We start from the raw sequence: 24,435 nt of genomic DNA on the forward strand, positions 1-24,435 counted from the left end.
AGTAAGTCTAAATTAGGAAAGAATCCCAAGAACAGAATTGTTGAAAGGATAAACAGCAGTGCAGAAGAATGATGTTTACATAGGTGGACTTCAGTGCCTGTGAACCAGACAAGCTGTCCACTCAGAATAATCTCTAACTGCATGTTGTATAGAATGAGTAAGTTTTCTTCCTTTTCATGCTTCTTGAAAGAACAGGTGTGCAATAGCTCTGTATTCTGTACTGTGACTTTATATTTTGTCTTCACAGTTACAGTATCAACATGAGGTATAACGTGATTTGATCTACAGCAGAGCAGTGGCAAGTCTCTGTCTTCCTGTGTTAGAGGAAGTGGTTACACAAGTGATCTGTAACTGGTAAAACCATTGCCCCACATTCCAGTGCTTGTTTACCCATTTCCCTTACATGCTAATTACACATTGAAACATTTAGCAGCAGGGAGAAAACACCAAGTATACCTAAAGGTGAGGGAGGGTACAGAAGCAGTTACTTTCACTGCTGACATGCACAAAGCTGGAACAGTTTTAAGACAAGCTTTAAAATCAGTATTAACGCAAAATTTTAATTTGGGTTTTATACTTTACTGTCTTTTCAACAGTTGTAATAAATTTGGCTATTCCAGGTCTAACTGGCTTACCTTTTCTCCTGTTGCATTGCAGTCTCTGCACTAGAATATATTTTCGAACCTACCTCTCAGGTAGACAGATGAGGTAAATGTAGTCATTTCTCTACACATTTGGACAAATTCAGGGCTTAAAGTTATGCTTAGTCTGTTTCCTATAGAAGTCATAAGAACATCAGTATACATTCCACACTGATCTTCATTCTAAATGTCTGTACACAATAGTGTTACAGCAGTATGGCAAACAAATCCTTTATTAATGCCATACAGGTCAGAGATAACGGAGAGTGTCCATGAATACCAGTATGGTTGCCTAACACTTTCTGCAATTCACTTGTGGTGTTTTTCCTGGTACTTTAAGAGAAATGCAAGTTTTCATGATAGATACTGCAGAAACTTTCTGGCTTTTGCACCGAAGTCACCACTCTTCCACGCTAACTCTCCTGCTTCTGTAATGGGAATAGATTTGAGTTTCCCCATCGGTAGTCCGAGTGAACTGTTAAAATCTGTTTTTCTTGTGGAAGAAGAGCTAGAAACTGAAAGGTTTTTTTCCATGGATGTTTCTAGTGACAGTATTTCCAAATGCTGCTGACAGTAGCCTTTAAGAAGATATGTAACCATTTTGCTGCTACTAGATATTTACACATTGTCTCAAGTTGCTTGAATTGGTGTTAACATTTAAAAATAAATATGGTCTTGCTCACTCAATACGCATTGCACTTGAAGCGAATCCTAGTATATTTAGAAAAGGTGACTTGGTTGGCACATTAGCAGCTTAACATAATAAATATAAAAGATTTGGGATATTAGAGCACAGTAATGAAAACAAGCGAGTGCTCAGTCAGAAAGCCATCTGTGCTCAAAATGTATATGCTTTGTACTTGTGTGTTGCTAAACAATGAAATTCCCTAGACAAGATTTTTATAAGCAGCAAGCTATGAGGCATTATGATCCCTCCAATTTGTATCTGCTTTTGTTTAAGAAAAATGCAAAATATGTATTCAAGTTAACTTTTATTCATTTTGTTCAGCCTGAGTTATGCTTACTTTGTAGCCACAGAATAGAGGACAAGTTTCCTATAATTTCATTGATATGATCACTTTACTACTAGTTGCTGTTACATAGCTGCAGCTACTTGAGTAGCTGACATTAAAGACCACTAGATATAATACATAATAGATAATACATAAGTAAAACTGTTTCTTTAAAAAAAATCCCCAAGTTAAAGCTACATTGAGTTGCAAATATTATGGTGTTTCTTGTCACACAAAGTTTAGGTTTGCTTCTTTTACCAATGCTGTCTCTGGAGATGCATTTGTTGCTATTCTGATCCTCCCAACACTTCTTTTGTCTCTGAACTTGGAATGGGAGTTGCTAGTAAGTGTTTTACATTGATGTTTTTAAAAAAATGAAAAGTTTCAAGTCTGTTACTCTTATAACTACAATGATAGTTAGAATTCAAGTTACTTAAAGTTTAATAACAGTTGAGACCAAATAAACTAGTATTTCTGCATAGAAACATGTAGGTAGTTATCACTTGGATTACAGAGGTTAATATTGCAAGTCTTAGCTATATTACTACCTCTTATGTTATATGTAGGAGAACATAAGATATCTACTTACCTATATTAAGGCAGTAATTGCTTGCTCTGGAGGTAGAGCTTTTAAAGGAATTGCTGGGGAGCTGTGCCTAGACACAGCAAATAAATGCTCTACCAAAGCACCTGATTTCCTTTATAAGGTGCACATGACGGTGGTGGTGGGAAAGGCTTTAATTGCCTTAGTGCATACTTGAGCCTATATAATAACAGGCATGGTACAAAAGCTCCCTTTCCTCCTGTAGGAAAGAGTAGTTGCTTTAAGCCTGCAAAGGTTTGTGTTAGTATGTATGTTTTTGTAGGTAGAGCCCTTCTGTTAGGGGAAACACTGGGGTTAAAGTTGCCCTAGGTAAAAGTTGTATTAGATAGATGCTGAGTTAAAGCTTCTATGATTGTTCTACCTGTTGTGGCTTATAGTGCTGTGACTATTTTTGAGGCTTTTCTGCTGTGATATGTGTGTGTGCAGCTGAAGTGTTTTAAGAGGTCATTTCTATAAGTGGAATAAAGCTAAGGAAATTATTTTTCTATATAATCAGAGAGCTATGTGAATGACCTGTTCTCCAATAGCTAACTGTGATACAGGAGGCACTTTGCACATACATAGCACTTCAGAAGTCATTCAGAGTAGAAAGGACCTATATTGTTTGAAAATTACTTTTATAATAAGGCTATTATATATAAGCAACACTTAAATCTTCTTAATATTCAGTGGAAAAGGAACACAAAAGGTATTTGCTAGAGTTTTCTCTCATACTATCTAAATAAATTCTGCTTTGGAGAGTGTAATACAGTAGCTGTTCCCATAGACTTCTAAACTATAAGCTTAAGTTCTAAGAACTTTAATTTAATGTAACTGTTTTCTTTCCACCATTTTAATTAGCTGTCTGATGGTACTGAAGTCTGTTTTATATACATATCAATTCAGTAAACACAGAAATCTGTGATGTTATATTTTTATATAAAATATGAAAGGAAGCTTTGAGTTAACGCATGTGTAATTCAGCTCTCTTGCAGAACATATGTTGTTCTTTTTTAATTAAACAAAACATAATATGCAAAAGAACATAGTCTATTGGATGGTACCAAAAGAATGACACATTATTAAAGTAATACCAAAAATATCCACTGTAACTGCACCTTGAGGCCATAGGAAGAAACAACTGCTAGAAAGTGAATATAGTTCATTTAAGGCAGAAGAGAGAAATGTTGGAATCCTCCCATATGCCTGCATTTTGAACTAGAATTCAATCAGATACTTTTTATGCACAGTAGTATGGCTAGGGTTTTTAATTAATTTTTAAATTAATTAATTTGTTAATGTATCTAATGGAATAATTTGCTTTATGCAAATCCCGAGCTGTCAGAGTAGTAGCAACTCACGGAAAGCTCACTTTCACTGTCAAATTCCTGTGGAATTCTGCCGGCCCATTCTCCTGCTTTTTCGGCTGCTAGGGTGGCTCTTCAGGAGTGAAGCAGCTGAAGCCCCCTTCCCAGATGCCTTTCATAGAATACCAGGTTGAAAGAGACCTCAAGGATCACCTGGTCTAACCTTTCTTGGCAAAAACACTGTTGAGATAAGATGGTCCAGCACCTTGTCCAACTGAATCTTAAAAGTGTCCAATATTAGGGAATCCACTACTTCCCTGGTGAGATTATTCCAGTGACTGATTGTTCTTATTGTGAAAAATTTTCCTCTCTGCTTTCTTCCTGTTTGTCCTATTGAGGTTGATTCTTGACTGCCTGAAAGCCTGGGGCTTCTGGTTTGCAGACCCTAGCTCCTTGCTCTTACGATAAGCTTGGAGTTTCCCAGATAGCCAGGTTTTGGTGAAGTCTGCCAGTGAGAGCATTCTTGAGCCAAGGACCAAGGGCTTCCAGGTTTTGTAGCCTCAAGGAATTACCTGGTTTTGAAGGTTCATTGCATTTTTTGAGTTTGTTTAGTTTTGTTAAAATATTATAGTTCTACATTAACGCCACATACCACTACTGACCAACTTTGCGTTCTTGCTTAGACCGACCTAATATATTTACATTTACAGAGGGCAAAAGGTTAAGGCATTTCTCTTTCTGTTGGTACCACAAAGTGTTCAGTAGTTGTGCCTGAGGTACAAGACCATTTGGTCAGTTCAGGTTTATTGGAACAGTCCTGACCTCATTCAGAGAAACTGACTTAAAAGTTTGTGGGGTTTTTTCATTTCTGAAAATGCTGTGGATTTTCTGAGGACTGGTTGTCATCTTTGTAATACGGCTATCTCCTATCACAGGTAGAGAAGTGTGGATGTTAAATTATACATTGAATTGGATGAAGAAAAAAAGTCAAGGACAGATGTTTTGTTTAGTTGTCATACTTGGTTTTCCTTTGCTTAGTTGAGGTTTTCTTGGACTGAAATTCTGTAATGAAATATGCTGATGAATGGCACCAAATAGTGAGTAGGTCTAATGCTGGGTACTCATAATATTGGATCACTTTTTCCGATAATAGGTTGTGTCCTTTTGTTTTTAAGGTAGCATGATGTATTTTGTGTATTTAAATACTCAGCTGTAAGTCATTTGGTAAAGGCAGCTGTACCCTGGTGCACTGAACGTATGTGGGTCGTGTGTTTGGACTGACCATATTATTCCACTGGATTATTTCCATTCTCACTTTTCCTCATCCTCCACATTAGGTGTTCATTTATGATGTTTGTGGTTTAGCCTGTAATTCAGCCATTAAATGCTGACTGCATTTTATATACTGTCTTATCTTTTACTGCCAAAAGGGCTTCTGCACTACAACAAAGATTAAAGAAGCGTTACGTATGAAATTTTTTTTAAAAGGGAAACCTTTTTTCTCCTTCCTGTTTTTCTACATTATTATTAACCAAACTTCTTTGTTTAATCTGTTGTATTTTTTCCTCAAATGTTCTTCTTTCTATTCTGCTTCAGTTACAATATCTTTAAAATGTAAAGCTCTCATTTTAAAGGATTAAGATGTGTGATAAAACTCGAGTGGAATTTGTTTTCTATATATACAATTAATTTGCCTGTTCAACTTTTTGTACTTTTAGAGTGAATCAGGTGAGAAATTTCTATCTTCTTCCAACATTCTCACTGCAAATGCAAAACATCAGGCTTGAAATATGTTTCAAGGCTATACTTTTACTCTTGTTATTAGTCCTTGACAAAATTATATATGACTTCCAGTTGTTGAAAACTTTCTGATATATACTATACAATGATTGGAAAAGTGCAAGGTATCAGATAATGTACAAAGATTTTCAGTAAATCGTATAAATTACATCAGCAGAGTATTTTATCATCACTCCATTGTTTGCTAAGATTATGTCCATGTGGAGTGAGAGGTATAGTAGATAATAAATAGCAGTATCTTCCTTCAAGTAATTCTGAATCCGCAATGGGAGAAATATCAATAGTTAATACTATGGTATTAGGCACACTGCAAATAGGCACAATAATAGTCAAACAAAAAATTCCTTTATTTATCCAAAATAACACTTATTTTCTGACATTAATTGAATTGAAAATTGCGTTGATTATCTCTAAATCCTCCGTTATCCAAACATACTCAATATCCTATATTCCACTTGGATAATTGAAGTTTGACTTTACACTATTTTTAATGAGGTATAAGATTTAACTCATTCGCCTATAGTTCACATTTTAGGATGGATCAAAGGAAACTAAATTGATGAATGTATAATTAAAATCACATTTATTTCTTTTCATGATTTCCCTGCAAATACCATGCTGTTGATGAAAGCACTTTTATAAGTGGTTGTATGCATCAACACAATTTACTGTAGATAATCCTTCCTTTGAAGGAAAACCTTTAAACTCCTGTGTCTTTTAATACAAAACAGCGTAATGGTAAACTAGCCATGTTTTTTAAGTTCCTTTTTTCCCAGTTGAATCATAGTTCTTTATAATCTCCACAGGATGGCTTGATAGTAGAAAACATGCATGATCTTCCTTACACGGTGTGTCCTGGGCCTGAAGTAACTGCAGCAATGACAGTCGTTAGTGCTGCAGTGAGACAAACCTGCCCCCATCTCACGCTGGGTGTCCAGATCCTGTGTGCTGCAAATCAACAGGCGATAGCAGTTGCTCTTGCTGCAGGTAATAGAAATGACTCATCAGTTATTACCGTTGTTTGCTATGGCATTTACTCTCTGCAAATTGTGCATTGTACTAACATAGATACCATGAAAAATGAGACATGAAAAGCTCACTGTACCCTGAAAAAGCAGAAATTAGATTTTGAGAAAGATGCCTCCTTGATTGTAATAGATGATACTTGCACACTGCTTCAGTTGGAGGCAGCTAAAAATCCCAAGGCCGCTCTGCAGCTTTCTGGGTGAAACCTGTCTAAATATAATGATTAGTTTAAACCTACTCATGTCTAAAAGCCACCTTTGGTGTAACTCTATTTACTTCAGTTAAATTATATTTGAGGATCAATTTAACCCACTGTGGTTAAGCATCCTGTTTCAGCATCTAATTATATTTTGTTGCTACTACTGTTATCCATTAAAACTAAGTTTTCATTGCCTTTTTTTAATGAATGGATGGAATGAAGCTTTTTATATAATAACAAAAAATTGAGTGTACAGCTAGTGAAACTACTTAAAATTAAATTGCATTTGGGGGAATTAAATATAAATTAATCTATCTTTATTGCATGAATCTTAGACTTGCTAACCTTTCTGCTCCTACTGCTTGCTGAAGCAATTTTAGTTTTTCATATGTAACGTTCCATGATTTAAAGATGGAGGCTGGTTTAATATGGAAGACTTGTACTTCCTAAATACTTCATAAATTGAGGGTTAATGCCTGTTTTTGCCCAAATTGCATATGTGATTACAGTAAGGTTGCACATTTTTGAATGTACAAATTTTATAAACAGGCAGAATTTCATAGGAATGAAAAACTAAAAGATGCTGGTGTTAATTGAAAATCATACTTCAGGTAAAATAATGTAGGCTAACTTATGTGCAGTGGCAGTTTTAATTATGTTGAATATGTTCTAAAAGTCTTAAATTCCTTTTTTTTCTTGGAGGAATTCTTGTTAGTAGATGTGTTTTGAACATATTTCTTTTGAGTGCTTTAAAATCAGAAGTTGCCATTTCCAAGGTATCTAGCTACTTGACAAACTGACAAAACCTAATTTTTATTGCTGCAGTAGAACCTATATGAAAACCTGAAATAAAAGTGCTAACAGAATCCAGTTTTAGTTTTTAGGGATTGTATACATGTAGGATAGTTGGAGTACACAGGCATTTGCAAAAATATTTACACATCTTATTTTTAAAAGCAGTAGTCAAACTGTTAGTGAGTTATGCATCCTTTGAGGAGCAAAATTGATCACTAAATAAGGGATATAGTGTGGGAACAGTGTATTTCTCTTACTTCTCAGCAATTATTAATGAGGGAGAGAATTCCTGGAGGGCTTGGGTTTTGCTCAGCTCTACTACTGTTCTGCACTATTTGCTCTGTAACTGGAGAACACCAGCTAGGAAGGGCCTGTGTTTAATGCATTTCATTGCACTTCTCTAAAAATTATTGTCTCAAGTTCACTGAACAGGAAAGCAAAAAGAAAAGAAAATCACTTTAAGCAAAACCATAGGAAAGTGAGTGCTACTTTGTAGGTAGCAAATGTTTGAGTAGTTCTTCTGTGGCAACTTAGTAGTGACTTTAATGTCAATACAGTTTTAATAGGTGGCTATTAATAAAGCAAGCCCTTTCTTGCTTTCACTACAAAAAATACTTGCTCGTGTTTCAGCTAAAAAGCATATGTAGCATCTCCTGCTACTATGTAGTCATTTCACTTTCCCTGTGGAAACTCCTATCTTTGGTAGAAACAGCCGTTCTGAAGAGAACTGCACAGGGAAATTCTAAGTGGTCTCTAGGTGGAGGTAATGATTTTATTTTGTAAAGGGGGAAACAAGTCAGCAGGTTTGCAGTGTGACTAGAAGGAGCTCAACATCAGCAATGTGTGGTTATGTTAATAAATATGTTGTGGGTAGCCAAATAGTAACAGATTAAATTACTGAATTTTCTTAGCATATTGACCAGGTATTGGATAAATGTGAAAATAACAGTAATAAATCAGGGATGAGGCATCTGAGAAGGTCGAGAATTTTTAAAATTTATTTTGGTTCTTTAGGAAACATTTATTTATCCAATTAGGCACCTAAAGGAAGGAATGCCAGCAAAAGCATGTTCGTGCTGGATAGTTCAGCAAGGGTATGGGGCAATGGTAGGAAAACAGTGGGGGATCTTGAAGAAAAAGGGAACTGCTGTGTCTCCACTCTTCTGACAGAAACAAGCAGTTCCTCATGTTACCATAAAACAACTATTGAGCCGAAACAGTTGTTACCAACACCCTCCCAGCTTCAAAAGGTTATTGCAGACTGTTAGCCAGTGCTGAATGCGCTTGGTTCAGCGCACTGACAGGTCCACCACAGTGGGCTGAAGGAGGTGGTTGCCCAGGGGCATCCATCCGGCAGGCTGTGGCGTCCTCCTGCCATGGGCCTCGCTGCAGGGCCCGTGTTCCTCCTCTGTCTGCCCCACAAATCAGAGTCACTGTGTCTGATCTTTTGCTTTCACTTTTGACTTCAAGAGGCTCTGTTGAAATCTGCTGGGTTTTCCTCTGTTCCTAAGGGCAGGTATGGCAATGTCAGCCCACTCAAAAATCGTGTCCTTATATACGCAGATAGTGGGGGAAATTCATATCACACTCTGCTGCTCAATTTTGTACTCTTCTAATGTAGGCATTTTAATATAAAATACAGTAATGTCCCTAAGGAACCGTAGGCCACAGAACATAGAGGCAGAATAGTACAGTTTTGTATTTATATTTTTGACTGGAAGCCATCTTAATCTCAAATACTTATTCTCAGAAAAACAACCCTTCTTAATAGTTCATTTTAATGACATCCTCCAAAGACTGTATTATCTTCCTTCTTTCCTAAAATGCTCTTTGTGGAGAAGCAAGTCAGAATTTGTTTGCTAGGGTTACTGTTCAGTTGGTTCATTATTAACAGGTGTACCATGTGTTTTTTAGAGGTGTATAATTTCCTGTTTGTAGTTTCCAATTTAATTAACTACATCTGCTTGAGGTTGAAACAGAATGATGTATTATAAGCAGGTTCTATGAGCATTTGTAGAGGAGATAAAAATACAAATGCTCCCATATTTATTTTTGTTTATCAAATATTACTGGTAATCATTTCTCAGTGCTCAGGAATGTCCACAATATGTTCACTAAGTCTGGGTCAGATTTAGGTATAGTGTTTGGTTTTGCTATTTATCAGCGTGTCTTGCTTCCTGAAGTTAACCATGTGTTAATTTCATGTACTCATGTTGTGTGTTGTTATCTACTTCTGAATTTCATGGCTTTTCTTTTATAGAAAGTTTGCTAATTATGAAGCACTATTCATATTATAGGGGACTGTTGTGTCTAAAGGAATTGCTCAAAAGCCCTCAGCTGATATTTGCGTTTTTCCTTGCATTAGTGAGGTGTTCTGCTTGGCTCTAATCTGTCAGTGTAGATCTGCAGAGGAGACGCAGAGCCTTTATAATACAGGGAGTATATGCTGGTGATAGTGCCTTTATTATTTTGCATATTCTGTATGCTCTCCATTACCAACATGTAGCAGTGATTGAGAAGAAATAAATAACTGGCCCATCATTAACATAATGGAGACAAAGTTAATGGTGGGAAGAAGGATTTCAAGAAAAATGGCCATTGTGAAATACTGGCCTGGCCATCTGCTGATCTTTGAGGCATAAATAGTCCCCATAGCTGTATCTCTGTAGCGATGCACAGAAATACTTCTGATATTCCAGGTACCCCTCCCTGTGCATCTTGACTCCACAGGGTGGAAAACCTGAACATATGGGCCAGAGGCAAGTTATGCTCTTGTGTTCTGGCCACAGCTTCAGTCTGGGTGCCTGGGAGCAAGGACTGTAGGGGCTACTGTAGAGTAGAGCTTCCCTACACCTGGGTGAGCCTGTGTTACACTTGTCATGAATCAGGGCTCAGTTTTTAAGTTTATCTTCTCTCAACTCATAAATTTAGAATAGAATAGTTCAGTTGGAAGGGACTTAGAATAATCATCTAGTCCAACTGCATCTCCTCCTGACTGTGAAACTGCCCTTTTTTCCTGTAAGGATCATGTTACTGAAATCCCATTTCTGAATTAGTCTTCATCAATGATAATGACACAGTTGGTAGTTGATTAAGTGAGGCTTCATATCAGAAGATATCCCAGGTACCCAGATATCTCCATGTCTTTTATAAACACAGATTTGCTGTCTGAGACCATTCCTTCCCCTCACCCACAAGCAGAGATATTTTCCGCAGTATTTCACTTGCTACAGCCCATGACACTGTTTAAGGTGGTATAAAATTGGACAGAATTGTATACTGCTTTTTTGTTTTTAACTGCCATCATATTAATGCTGTGGTGGTGGGGTGGCAGCATTAATATGATGGCTCTCATAAGCTGAGAACTGCAGCAGGGGTGTGCATGCCTTGGGAGCATCCATAGGGGCTGTGGAGCAAGGCAGTGAGCACTGGGGGCCCTGCTGGAGATGCTTCTCCCAGTCCTGCAAATCATGCTGAGAATGGAAGGAGCTGCTGCAAGATGATGTCCTGAGTAGTAAAGGGTCTTCACAGCATGGAGATTGTATGCCTCTAGCATCAATAGTAGACAAAGTCAATACTACTCTGAATTTTCATTTTCAGCACAAAATCAGTCTTTCAGATTCTTTTTGAATTAGAAAGGCAAGAGGAGCTGGGAGCCAGGATTTACTGCGCATAAAAAAAGGTACTACCAGTAAAGTTACCTGCAGCATCTTGCCTTTGTGTAAAGGCAAAGATGTTTGCCTGAAGTCCAAAATGCAGCAGCAACCAGGAGCTGCTGCCTTGCAGAGGCCAGATCCCATTTCTATGAAAGCAGTAAATCCTGGCTCCCAGCTCCTTTTGACTTTAACTGAAGGAAGGAACATACCTGAGAAAGGGCTTCTCAGTGGTTTGGGGCATTAAAATGCAGATATGCACATCTGCAGCATTTAAGATGCATAAAGTAAAATTACTATTTCCTCCATCAATTCAGTCTTGCAATATTTTCTCACCCAGCAAAAGAAGTGTTTCAGTCTGTCATTTTTTTTCTTTTAGTCATAAATTATCATGGGAAGGAAAGTAAAAAACAAAACTGTTCTCTGCAATTGATAGACTTTCACATCTGTTTAGGTAAAGCTGTTTAAGTAGGATTAAAGTAAGTGGAGTAACACTAACTTCTGAAAAAGAGACAAGCTCTAGTTCCTTGAGCAGGCCTTGCAGCTGCTGGTTGCTTGATTCCATGATCTTACTATACTCTTGAAGTTCTGTTTATTAGGTTTCATTGGAAATTTCCTGTTCTTGTTTTCCAGTGAGATTACAAAATTTTTTTTTCTTTCCATATAAGTCAGAAATGGGACTGCCTATTAACTATTCAACGGTTATTACTTTTCAACTTGCCAAATGTGAAAGTAAGCAATAGTATCATTCTCACAATTTTATGAGCGTAAAAATGAATTCATTAGCGGAATCTGATTATAGCCTCATAAAACAGAAGGGTAATGATTTGGTGCCTGCACCTATTACACTTGGTTAAAATTTGTATTTTCATAGCCCCCAAAAACCCAGATAGAGTGCAGCCTTGTTAAACTAAGTACAATCCTAATGTTTAGCAAAAAGTCTTAAATTACTAAGTTGAGGAAACACAAACCAAGCATCAACAAACATGTAAGTAGTGACCTCAATAAATGAAATTACTCAATGAAAAGCCCCTGGCCTGAGTTAGACATAATGATTGCTGTGAAAATGTAACATATCTTTAGATTCATTGATAGTCTTATGATTAGAGAAGTAATTTTTCTTATTTAACTCTGAACTGCACTGTAAACTTGGGTGATTTAAATAGAACCTATAGCTTTTGTTCCTGGATGCAGAAATCTCTATCTAGCTTTGCACTGTGTTTATTACCCACCTGTAACTATACTTGTGGCACGCTCTTCTCTTTGGATCCTGAGAATACTCCATGCTTTTCACCCACTAATCTCAAGACACAGGACAGCTTGCAATTGATTCGGCATCCATCTGTGATGTTTCTTGTTAGCTGGAGTCTGTGTTGCTAAGCAATACAGGCTCTTCTCTATCAGGCATAAGATTCTGTTTCTGCAACTTCAGGGCTTTTGGAATGAAACTGAAATTTTGAAATAAACAGGCACCTTGTCATTTGGTAAATACATTTTAAAGATCATTTATATTTATATTTGAAATGTGCTAAGGTGAGGCCTCTGTTGCCTAAGCAGTTCTCTGGTGGGTGGGACTGTTTCTTGATGGCTGCTTTCACATGTATTGGCTTCCTTGGTATGATGTCAGCTCTAATTAAACATGCAGCTGACTCCAAAGCTGGAGCAGCAGCAGAGCTTCAGAAGGGCTTGGAAGAGACCTCTAAAGCAAACTGGAAGAACAGCAAAAGCTGCACAAGATTAGTGCAGAGCTTTGACACGAATGTTAAGTGGCAGGTGAAATAAACTTCAAGGCTATGAAAGACAGGAGATAAGAGGGGAATACAATAAGGGAGTCAGAATTCAATCTTGTGCCTCACAGCTGTGGGCTTATTACATCATGGCCCAAGGCTTCAGTATTTTAACGCAGAGATATTTTCAAGACTCTGTAGGGGGTCCCTGAGAGTAGATGAATGGCCTGTGTGAAGTCATTGCTATTTGTAATCTTCCTCTTAAGTATCCATCTCACAAAACCTTCCTAGTGAAAAAAATTAAGGATATGATGGAAACCATGTTGCTAAGACATGGTAGAGCTGATGGTCAGAGTAAGTTTGGAGTAGAGTGGGAAATGTTTCACTCTTCCCAAACCTTATCTTTTTGTACCTTTGGCACAGCTCTAGAAGTAATTTGTTGATGTGCTGCTGTGTAGAAAACACAAGCTATGTTCAGATGAAGAGTCAAACAGGTTGTATATAATGTGTCACAGGCTGTGTTTTCTTGCCTAATTTCCTAAAGAAAGAAGACTTTATGCTATTCCTCTGTGTGTCCATGTCCTTGATGCTTTTTGACTTGATGGACAACTTCAGGCATATTTAACAGGAGAAGAGATGTTGGGAAAGAAGGAATACAATGAAAGAGTATCTGGAAAGAGGGGAGGAACCCAAGTTAATGACCCTTTTTGGAGAGAAGACACATTGTTAGGAGAAACATGTTTTCACCTACCTGCTCCTCTGGCACATGCTCACTGGCACATCATGACAAGAGGCAGGGCAGGGTGTGCAGCTGCCTGTTCTGAGTCACACAGAAACGAACTGATGGGGGCTGAGAAAGAGAAAGGAACCATGGGGATAGGGAGAAAACTGGTGGACTCTATGGGAGAGACAGGAGTGGAAGGAAGTAAGATGGAAAGAAGTTGCAGAGAATATCAGTGAAAATAAAGAATGCAAAACTTAAATATGTGGAAAAGCAAGGTTGGTTAGTCTTAGAGCATATGGAACAACTTGTGCTGGGATCAAATAAGAGGGCAGTAAGGTGGGGTTTCATTTGGGTTTAGTATTTCAGTTTTTCAGTCTTCAGTTTTAGCTATGATACTGCTAATTTTTTATTTTTTTTTTTTTTTTTTCAGGTCTTGATTTTATCCGGGCTGAAGGGTTTGTGTTTTCTCATGTTGCTGATGAAGGGATTATAAATGCCTGTGCAGGTAACCTGCTACGATACAGAAAACAAGTTGGAGCGGAGAAAATTCAGATTTTTGCTGATATTAAAAAGAAACATAGGTAAATACAAGCAATATTTTATGTAAATATGAATGTAATAATGACCTTATATTTTTCTCCACTTTCTGATTTTTTTAATGCCTGTTTAGTGTCAGGAAAGTTAATGATATAGTGAGTACTTTACTGTTCAAGCAAGGTCTTGCAGTGCTATTAGGGGATATGTTTAAAAATAAATTTGCACCTGTAAGCTGCAGGTTGCTGCATCTGTGAAATTTGCAGTTGTTTAACCTTCAGGATTTATAAATTCAGACTGTAAAAGTTTTGTATCTGGTGTTAGGTGAGATTTTGGATACTCGTGTGTATGCCTATATGTTTAAGGAAATTTTGTGTCTGGAGGCTAGGCTTCAAGGTTTATTTTTAGTTATGCAAGCGGTTGCCATATAAATGCATCCAAATCATAATATTTTGGCATTTTAAAAAGCTATTCTCTTTTTTTTTTCCCCTTCCTGCCAATAATACTGGTTTCTTCTACTTAAATCAGTGCTGTCTATGTACAGATTATGTTCTGTGATTATCAAACAGAATGAACTTATGACAGATGAATACAGTTTCTTTTCTGCTGATACTTTATCATCACTGTCACGTGGTACTTTCAGCTATTTAGATGTCACTCTTTGGGTTTTTTCCCCAGAAGAACTGCTCAAGTGTTATGTATTATACATGCTAAATAACCTAATTAAAATGTTTGTGTGTAGTATGTGGGTAATCATGAGAATAACCAAGTCTGAAAGATCTTAAATACCTAATAAACAGGTAAGAAGTTTCAAAATAGAAAGGAAACAATGCAGCGTGGTCAAATGAAACTTTTAAGGTCCTTTCAGAGTGGTTTCTTTCTAATGATTTCTTTATATATATGTGTGTGTGTATATATACACACTGCACTAGACTTTTTTGTAAAAAATTGATTGCATCATGTGATTTTCTTTCTTTGTCTTGACAATTGATGAATTGATATTTGGATTATACTTCCTGTTTTTCAAAGGGTTTGCTTTTAAGAAAGGAGAAGAGGTTTTTGTTTCAGGCAGATGCATAAGCTGAGAAGGAAATGTTGAGGGACTTGTTGGTTGAGTTTTTTAATGTAGAAAAATATGCCTGCCACTTTACTGCTAGCTTCCTGTTCTTTAAAATGGGGAGAAACTACTTCTGTAGTCTGTTTGCTCTGTTATGGCTACCCTTCATGTGCTGGTTTTAGGGTGCCTACTACTCTTAAGCCCCATTTCAACCTCATTGTATGTATTAGGTACTTAGGCCTGCCTGTCTCCAGCTGCAGAAAGGGAGTTACTGTACTTCCTTTTGCACCCATTGCCACGAGTGGCATACACTGCACACACGTGCTGCCTCTGAATGTGGCCAGAGCATGTCTCCCTCCAAGAGCATTGTCCATCCAGGCTGATCCAGGAAAGCGGTTGGCTTCATCAGCACTCATCAAGGCAACATGTTGGCCATAGCCATTGTTTTCTACTTAAATGGAAATATAGAAACAATAAAGTCTGGTGTTGAACCAGCAATGGTTTAGAGCCATTTAAATTAAAAGCTGCTATTGCTATAGGTTTTAAAGTGTGTCACCCATATATCAGAGACCGCTGGTGAAAAGCTAGGTTGCAGGTAATTGGTGTTTGTAACTGCTGTGTAAGATGATTCCTGTGATTATATCATAGGTAATAACTATACTTTCTGTTAGTTGGACTTTGTGAAATGATGTGGAGGGTGTTAATTCTGTTCTAGCAACAGAATCTGATTTATGAATGACTGCACATCCACAACTCCCACTTGAAGTCAGAGCGCTGCGTGTGCTCAACATTTCTGAAATACAGGTGCTCGACATGTAAGCAGCTGTCTCAATTGACACTTGGTAGTTCACACTTAGCAATCACTCTTTAGAGACAGGAGACCCAGAGCAATAGACGGATCAGTTATGGTTCCCTGATGGAAAAGGCTGGGTTTTTTCCTCTTGTTCGTATTGCAGGGTTACTTCCCAATTTAAAACAGGACACTTACCCTCTCTCACAAAGCCTGCCTTTGGTTGTTCTGACAGCAGGAAGATGAAGAAATGCAGTCTAAACATTCAACAAGATGGATAACAAATGTGTGTGCCGGCAGTAACCACAGGGTACGTTCCTGCTGTTTACAGTGCTCATGCTCTGACGGCAGATGTCAGCGTGGCCGAGACCGCTTCAGCTGCTGAGCTCTTCATGGCTGATGGGGTTGTACTGACTGGCACGGCTACCGGATTGCCCGCAGATCCTCAGGAGCTGAAAGGTGAGAGCTGTCATACGAAGGTCGGACAACAGGCAGTGAATCAGCTTCTGGATTAATGTAGAAAGAAATCTATATATTCGCTGTTCCTTAAGGGGAAAAAAAAAAAAAGGAAGGAAAAGAATCTCTCACTGTAGGTTTGATTTGATACAGCAGAACTAATGTCATTGAGGGGCTATTCAGATTGGCTGTCGTATGTTTCCAAACAACAATTTGGCGGGACAAAAATGAAAATTATTTCAACCTTTTAAAACACTGAATGATGCTGAGGCTTAAATGAAAAAAAGGTATGTAAAATTATGTAAAAAAAATTACTCTTCCGTTTCTAAAAATTCTTAATATAAGAAAAAGCTACTTTATAGCCTTATTAGAAAACTAACTATAAATCTTTCCATTGAAGAGTTAAGCATTTTTATCTTTCACAATGAAAATGGAAGTCCTGCAGGAAAAGGGGCATTTTGATAAGGCAGCATTCCAAACAGTAATATCAGGGTAAGTACTGCTTAGAAGATTTTCAGAAAGAATACAAGTTCATTGGTAGGTAGAAAGCTATTACATCAAGATAATTTTTAAATGGTATGGACTTTTTATCAAGGGAGCATCATTTGACCTATGAGTTCTGACCTTTGCAGAAGTGTGACATGATTCTTCATATTTTTATATTGGCATAAGTTTGGGCATGTCTTCATGAAACTGGATTGCTCCCATGCTAGAATTAAAGTTCTATCATGAGGGTATTTAATTTTCATCACTAGTTTTAATTTAGATTAAGGGCTTAAATTTGAGGCTCTCACTACATAAAATAGAACGTGTATTTTTTTTAGGTTTTACTTTTGTTGACATGCATTATTTAACTTAGTATGTATTGAAGCTCCATTCCAGAATGTATTGTATTCAACTTATGTTAGCTGATCAGGGTGAAGAACATAATTTGCTTGCCATAGATACATGGACCTCAGACATCTTTTGAAATAACATGAAATAATTCAGTGTTTTCAGGATTTTATCTATATTGTATGTGCTTAACAGCATTTAAAACGAATCTTGAACTTGTCAAAATGGGTTCTTATTTCATACATATTAAACTTTTTGCCAAATAATAGGTTATAAATGACTATGCTTCTATCACTAATGTTAAAAATAAAATGATGGCTTTGTGTGAACACTGAGCTCTTGAATTAGTTGAGTCTTTTGGTATAGTAAACTAGAAATGATACATGAAACAGGTGACCCTGAACACTAGGCGTATTTTAGACACTGCAAAATTTCATTAATCTAAAGCTCCATCCCTGCCTGCAATTAATGTCCCCATCACTCTTAATGCAGATTAAATAATGGAAAAAAAAAAAAAAAGGCATTTGATAAGTCTTAGGGCAAAATCCTAGGTTAAATTCTGCTTTCACATATGCACGTGCAACCTCCACTGATTTCCTGCATCAGAGAGCAAAACCTGACCTCTAGGCCCATGTTTTTTTTATCACAGGACTCCAACCAGACAGCACCGTGGCTTCTGCTTTTCTTTCATGTGAACAAACATGTCAGTCTCTGTCTTGTTCTCTTTCTGGGTCCAAAGAACAAAATGAATCAGACTTGGCGGCTGTAATGAAGTACACGCATTAATTTTGTATTTGGATTTATGCTATGAAAGCAAGAGTCTGCAGATCATGGGTTTATTTTACTTAGGTCACAGCATTTTTGATGTTAGCAGGCCCTCTCGTGAGAAGAATGTTGGTTTAAAACAGCTAAGAGAAGAACTTAAAAATCAATATTCCAGAGTATAAGGAAATGACAAATTAGGCATATCTATGTCAGCAGATTCTTAAAACAAATCAGATCTACAGTCTACAAAGTTGGTGTTGATGTGAGTGAAATTTTGCATTTCACGAATTTATGCAGCCCTGAAAGTGCTGTATTACGATGATACACACAATTGGGCACCTTTCATCACACTGCAGAGCATCTCTTGAAAACAGAACCAAGAGACAGATGAGATTTTTGTCATGTCTTTTTTTCAGCTTTGTGGTGCAGTAATATAGAAGTGTTTTTGCCTTTGTGTCTTTGTGTTGAATTGACTGATTTGTGATGGGGTGTGGGAAACGAGTGTTTCCCTGTCAAGCCAGAGAACTGTGTTCAGTAGAGTTTTGTTTGTAGTTTGTGTCTCTGCCTTCTTGTAGGCAACCATCAGCATCGCTCCTCACAGAGGCTGGCAGGCTTTGGTCCAGGGCTCCCTGGGCATACCGGGGCACCAGTGGTTGACAGAGTACAAGGTCTAAAAATCAGACTTCAGGTTACTGTGGAACAGGAATTATAGCTGAGCATTTTGAATTACAATTAATTTATTTAAAAAACCATATTTTCATTTAAGAGGTTTATAGAAGTTTCTTCAGTTTGCTACATTGTGAAACATTCTTTGGTTGGAGAGTGAATCTACCAGGTTTTCTGTTTGGATGTAACTGCTGAAATACCTGCTTCACATCCAGGCTGTATTTTAAGTGACCAGAGCTTTGTGTAATGACTACTTAGTTATCTGTGTGAACAAAGCAAATGGCCTCAGCTGAGTAACCAGTGGAAAACAGGGTACATCATGAAACCCAACAGCTGGCTGTGACTGTCACCTCCTTAGTTACTGTTCATAAAAGGGGCATCAAGACTGATTTACCCTCTCACCTTTTGATGGTACATTTAGGTCAAAATAGAGGCTGCTGCCTTTGCGGTACCCTCAGAGATGAACGAGAGATGTGAGTCTCTGATGAGTACTTTTTGTAAACCCTAGATTTAATGACAGAGAAAAAGTCCTTTGAATTAAAAAACTAAAATGTGTTACAGTGGAGCATTACCATAAGCATAGTGTTGTGTACGGTACAGTGATTACTGCATATGAAAAAGCTGTTGAAGAGTAGTTGAGCAAGTTATTGGCACAGTGGTGCTTATTTTTGCGCTGCTCTTCACCATTGTTTTCAAGCTAGGAGCATTTGGCCTTTATTTCATGTAACTTGTGTATACCATAGTTCAAATGCTTTCATTGTGCTTTGCAACCAAGCACTATTTCATTTGATTTTATTAAAGACATGTCTGCAGATGTACTGTCACAAGAAAGAGCACAGTGCCCTCTAGTTACAGTTTATTGAAATAGAGAAATGTGCAAGTTGTGTAAACTTTAGGATCTTGTTACTGTAACATCACAAAATTGTCTCTTTTTCTCTTTGTGTTAAAAAATACATAAGCAGAAGGAAGCCAAGAAAGCTGAGGGATTTAAAGCAAAGCTCTGTGTTTAGAGACATCTTGACAGTGACTGAACATTGCCACACAAAAGCATATCTCACTGTTGTTGCTTTAGTTTCTTTACAAGTTAGAATTTGTATTAACACAGCTAATAGACAAGTCACCTTCTACTAATCAACTTGAGGCCTTGATGTGCTTGGAAATGACTTAACAGTAGCATCTGTAGTGTACCTAATTAGGTAACCCAGTCTCATTGCAGACCAAGCACTCTCATTGCCATTCTCTACGTTGTCAATCTTGAATACATCTCCAGCACAGGAGATGTGTGTATGGGCTTCTTGTGTCATTTATGGATCGCAGCAGGAGTTGGTTACCTTGCTACTCTGGAAAGCTTTGGGGTTTTTTATAGTTTCACAGCAGTGTCAGGTTTCACTGGTTTTTACTCTTTGCCTGGTAGGGCTAAGCTATTGTCTCTCACCCATGTGATCATGCTCTGTTTAGTTATTTGGCTCTTTACTTTTCCTGCTGATGTGGAATAATTATAAAACAAGTACCTGCTAATGTGCCTTACACACTTGTCATAAAAACAAATATTGACTTGGAATGCAGTTCTTCTGGGAATACAGTAAAGTACTGTTGCACAAATCTGCGGTCAGTCGTAGCACCTTAATTATGCATTGGTATCTATGTAAAGCAGATACGATATTTCTAAGGGCACGTAGATACTATATAAATAAAATTCTGATTTTTATAGGATAGTATTTCAGTAATAATGCTATAAATAACTAAAAATGAATTATTTTGTTGCTGTAAGCAGGATGACTATAAGAATATAAAATATGCATAGAAATAATTATAGTTTTAATCATATATGCATGATCCATCTGATTTGTTTAAAATTTTCAATAAGGACTGTGTGGAATGGTTTTATTTTTGTGTTAAAATGTTTGTAAGAAAAATGGTAGGGCATGTGACCTAAAAAGAGATTCAAGAGCATTTTAATTGATCCCCTTTCTTCGGTGAAGTAGGAAGGTGATAAATAATTAGTCTTCCCTGAAGCATAATTAATAAGTTAGGCTTCTGATGAAACTTCACTTAAACAAACAGTGTTTTGAGGCAGACTTATATGTTGCATATATGCTTTCCCTAGTTACTTCAAGCTCTAACCATCTTACATCACTTTATCACCAATTAAATCAATTTGTGTGTTTTTAAAGGTCAGAAATAATGCCTCAACATTTCTCTAAGTAAAGGATAAAGCATCCAGTCCTGTGAGTGACTCTTAGGATGGTCAGTTTGAAATGAAAGGATGAGAAGGATGCTTAGTAATTCTTGAACAGGGATTTTTAATTTTTTGTTTCCAAGAGATAGTATTGACCCAAGTCCTGCAGAAAATACTCTAATAACCTTTTATTTATCCATGGGGAACCTTTCCGTGGTCAAAACAGCCATTCCCTTTTGGTTTTATTCTAAAAAATGTTAAACTCCGGTAACTGATCCACAGAGCAGTTTCTGCACAGTCAGGTCTGTCAGAATGCATGCATTTCACAGTGAGTGTGATCACCTGAACCATGGACTGAAATCCACCCCTGTACGTGAGGGGTGAAGTGGATCTGTAATATTTTGATATTTTGTCTATTTCTCATTTTGGACCTAGGTATAGGGTCAGATAATTAACACATGCTGTATGTAGAAAATAATAATTTTCTTTTTTGTTCCATTATCACTCATAGAAAGAGAAGTAGTCTTTATCAGTACTACCTTTTGCTTTCTGGTAAACTAGCTGGAGCTATCAATGAGTCTATATGACCACCGCTTGCTTTCCTACTTCGGAGTCCCTGAAATGGATCATGAAGCAGCAAGCACGTTCCTTTTCCATTCCCTATGAATAAGGCCCTTCTTGTTTCTTCACTGAAGATCTACTAATTGTCAACATAGCATAAATTCAGCAAGGAGACCTGACAGAAATACACACCAGTCCAACTACCGTTATTCTGATTTAAACTGATGACTGAGAATTGTAATGAGCACAGCTCTGCTGAATAGTTCTGCCAGTGTCACGATCTCACCAGACTTGCAGAAAAGAATCTGAGCTTCCAATGAATGGAAACAAGATTGGCATCTTATTCTTGTAGCTGTATTTTGATTACTTCATGGAAAGATTGGGGGAGGTGATTATTCCCATCTTAAGGTGAGGGAAATAGAGAACACAGTTAAAACTCTAGATGGGGCGTGGCAGCCCACATGGTCCCTCCAGCATCAGTAAATCCTTTTCAAGGCAATAGACCTACCTGGTTTGCCTGGGATCTGTACTGGGTGCTACTGCAACACACTAGTAAACGATAGCTCCTTCCCGTGTATGTGTAGTACCTCAAGCACAACGGAGGCTTTAAGGGTGATGATACCAGTCACAGTAAGTAAAAGGGTCTGGTCCTGCTGTGCAAAAATTTCCTGCATCTACTATCTCTTCTTAGCAGGGTCGTGGAATAGAAGTGAATTTGAGGGAGTATAGTAAAATGCAGTACGTTCTCTGCCAGCCAGCTCAACTTAATCTTGCTTAAATCTTGTTCCTTGAGAATAAAGAGGGGTACAGGTATAGTACCAAGACCCAACTTTCATATCTTCCATAGCACTGAAACCATCCTCTGATATGTGGCCAGGAATATTATTCTGCACCATTTCATACAACAACAGAATGCAAAATGAAATAAAAGTGAGATATTTCTCAACAGCTGTTCAGAGCTAAAGGTGTTTTTTCTAGAGAAGTTGTTTCATTCTATAGTAGAAGTAAGAAATACCATGATCATGAGTTTCTTGATACTCACCTTTCTTTATTGTTGAAAAACTATACAAATTAGAGTCTTGATAGAGTTTCAAAGATGGGACTTAACCCTAATTTTAGTTTTCTTCTCTTCAGAGGTTAAACATGCTGTGAAGATTCCTGTGCTGATTGGGTCTGGAGTGACTCTGGAGAATATGAGGAATTACTTGGATGCAAATGCTCTAATAATTGGTTCGTATTTCAAGAAAGAAGGTTATTGGGCAAATGGTGTTGATCCTGACAGAGTAAAGAAATTTATGGAACACATAAGTAAACTGAGAGAATGAGTTTGTCAGCAAACAGTATTTTTTTGTGTGTGTATAAGTGCAGTATCATGCATCATACAGAATTAAAGCACAAATGTGTGCTTGAATGCCTAATAACATTAAATGAAAACGCACATCATCTCCATAACTAGCTGGGAAACGTGATGACACTAAAATAAACTGGTGCTCTGATGTTTCTTTCTAGGCAGCACATTTCTGTGGCCCTCAAAGCCATCATCAATGCAAAACCAACTCTCCAAAGGCTTGTGTAATATATTCTCCCCTATAGGTAAAATGCTTATGGAGTTTAAGAATTTGTAGTAAATATTCATCACAGGTGAGCTGAGTTTTGTTTTGCCTGTGAGTACAATAGGATGCCCTAAGTTTACAGCTAAGAGTATTGTAAATTGGACAAGTTAATTAGCCTTTCAATTTCCCCATCTGTAAAATGATGATAATAGTACCTACATCACACAGGGGTTGTAAGATATAATAAATGAATGAATGTACAGCACTTTCATCTCAAATGAAGGGCTCTATTAAAGTTCAAGATCATTATTTTTTCATTAGAATAGTGCATTTATTACAAAAATGTAGTAATTGTATACCATGCAAAAATTTAAGATACTTGGGAAATTGATTTACTTACAATACTTATTAGAGAATAAATGTAAATATTTAATTACATTTTAAGTAGAGTTGAAATTTAGTCAAAATGTTTTTGCAAAAATTGGAAATTTTAATAAAGGTTTATTGTTATTTTTCAGCAAGCTCCTACAGCTCTGTACCTCTCCAGACTAGTATTAGTGATGTTAAAAACTGCCAGGTTCCTTCCAATAAACAAGGTGTAATTATGATGGAAACCTTTCTACTAAAGCTGACAGGTAAACACAGATTTTCATTTTTCCTGTAAAATGTAGAGGAAAAATATAACAGTCTCACTGTGTATGTTGTAAGAGATTCCCCTTGAATTTGATCTTTTAGCTCTAAGGAAGTTTAAAATAACCCAATATCTGTTATGTCATGGCTGTATAAAATGTGGGCATATGTTTTCATTCCTTGGGACTAGGAGCCAAGTTTGTCCTCTGGGATCTCTCTCTCTCTCTCTCGTTGACATCTATGCATCAGGCTTCATTATGGTAATGAAAGCTATATTGTAGATATCAAAGCAAAAGCAAGTATACAAACACATTTTTTGGTATCAGCTGGCAGAGTGCCTATGCTTCTCTGAACAAAAGATACACCCTCCTTCCAAAGGCAAAGAGATTTTCAAGAAATTTAGTTTCATTAACATAATGGTGATTCTAGAACATCACAGCATGAGATCAAGTCTTCTCACATTTCTTTTTTCTGGACTAGTCTGCTTCCCACATGACTCCTATCAAAGCAGTGAAATGTCTTTGGTGTGCTGACCTGGAAAAGAGATTCTTCAGACCCTGTGACAATCTTGGCATTCTGCTTTGCTCCCTTTTCCTCCTAAGTTTCAGTGCATAGAAACCCTTTCAGGTGCCTTTTTATTGTGCCAACACTACTTTTTCAAAAGTCTACATTTACACAGGCATTTTAATCTGCCATGTGCTTGGACTTCCATCAAAACCAACAGTTCCGTCCCAACCACTTGTCCCCACCATTTCTCTTGTGTCAGCAGGAGCATTCATGTGGCCTCATAGGGATCAGGAAACTGATTCTAGCTGAAAGCTAACCCAGTCTTGTACCAGCCACACTCGGGGTGGGGGTGGGGGGGGTTGTTTATGGGGAATTTAGGTCATCTTCCTCATTCCTTGCATATGCAGCTCGAACTCCAAGGCAGTGCAGAATTAT

The 24,435-nt window shown here is 37.4% G+C and overlaps 1 protein-coding gene across 10 annotated transcripts in view; it reads left to right on the top strand.

Annotated features, from left to right (window-relative positions):
* Positions 1 to 24,435, top strand: part of LOC141929850 (uncharacterized protein F13E9.13, mitochondrial-like) — a 50,391-nt gene that overhangs the window by 2,796 nt on the left and 23,160 nt on the right. For 8 of the 10 annotated variants that reach the window (XM_074839822.1, XM_074839825.1, XM_074839818.1 and 5 more), the window contains 5 exons: positions 6,151 to 6,331; positions 13,899 to 14,049; positions 16,181 to 16,308; positions 22,445 to 22,540; positions 23,382 to 23,498. In XM_074839822.1, the coding sequence (XP_074695923.1) occupies positions 6,151 to 6,331; positions 13,899 to 14,049; positions 16,181 to 16,308; positions 22,445 to 22,540; positions 23,382 to 23,498 (673 nt within the window). The other 2 variants (XM_074839827.1, XM_074839826.1) reach the window with 2 other exon arrangements.

This window comes from Strix aluco, chromosome 14 (genome assembly GCF_031877795.1).
Source record: "Strix aluco isolate bStrAlu1 chromosome 14, bStrAlu1.hap1, whole genome shotgun sequence".
Taxonomy (NCBI): domain Eukaryota; kingdom Metazoa; phylum Chordata; class Aves; order Strigiformes; family Strigidae; genus Strix; species Strix aluco.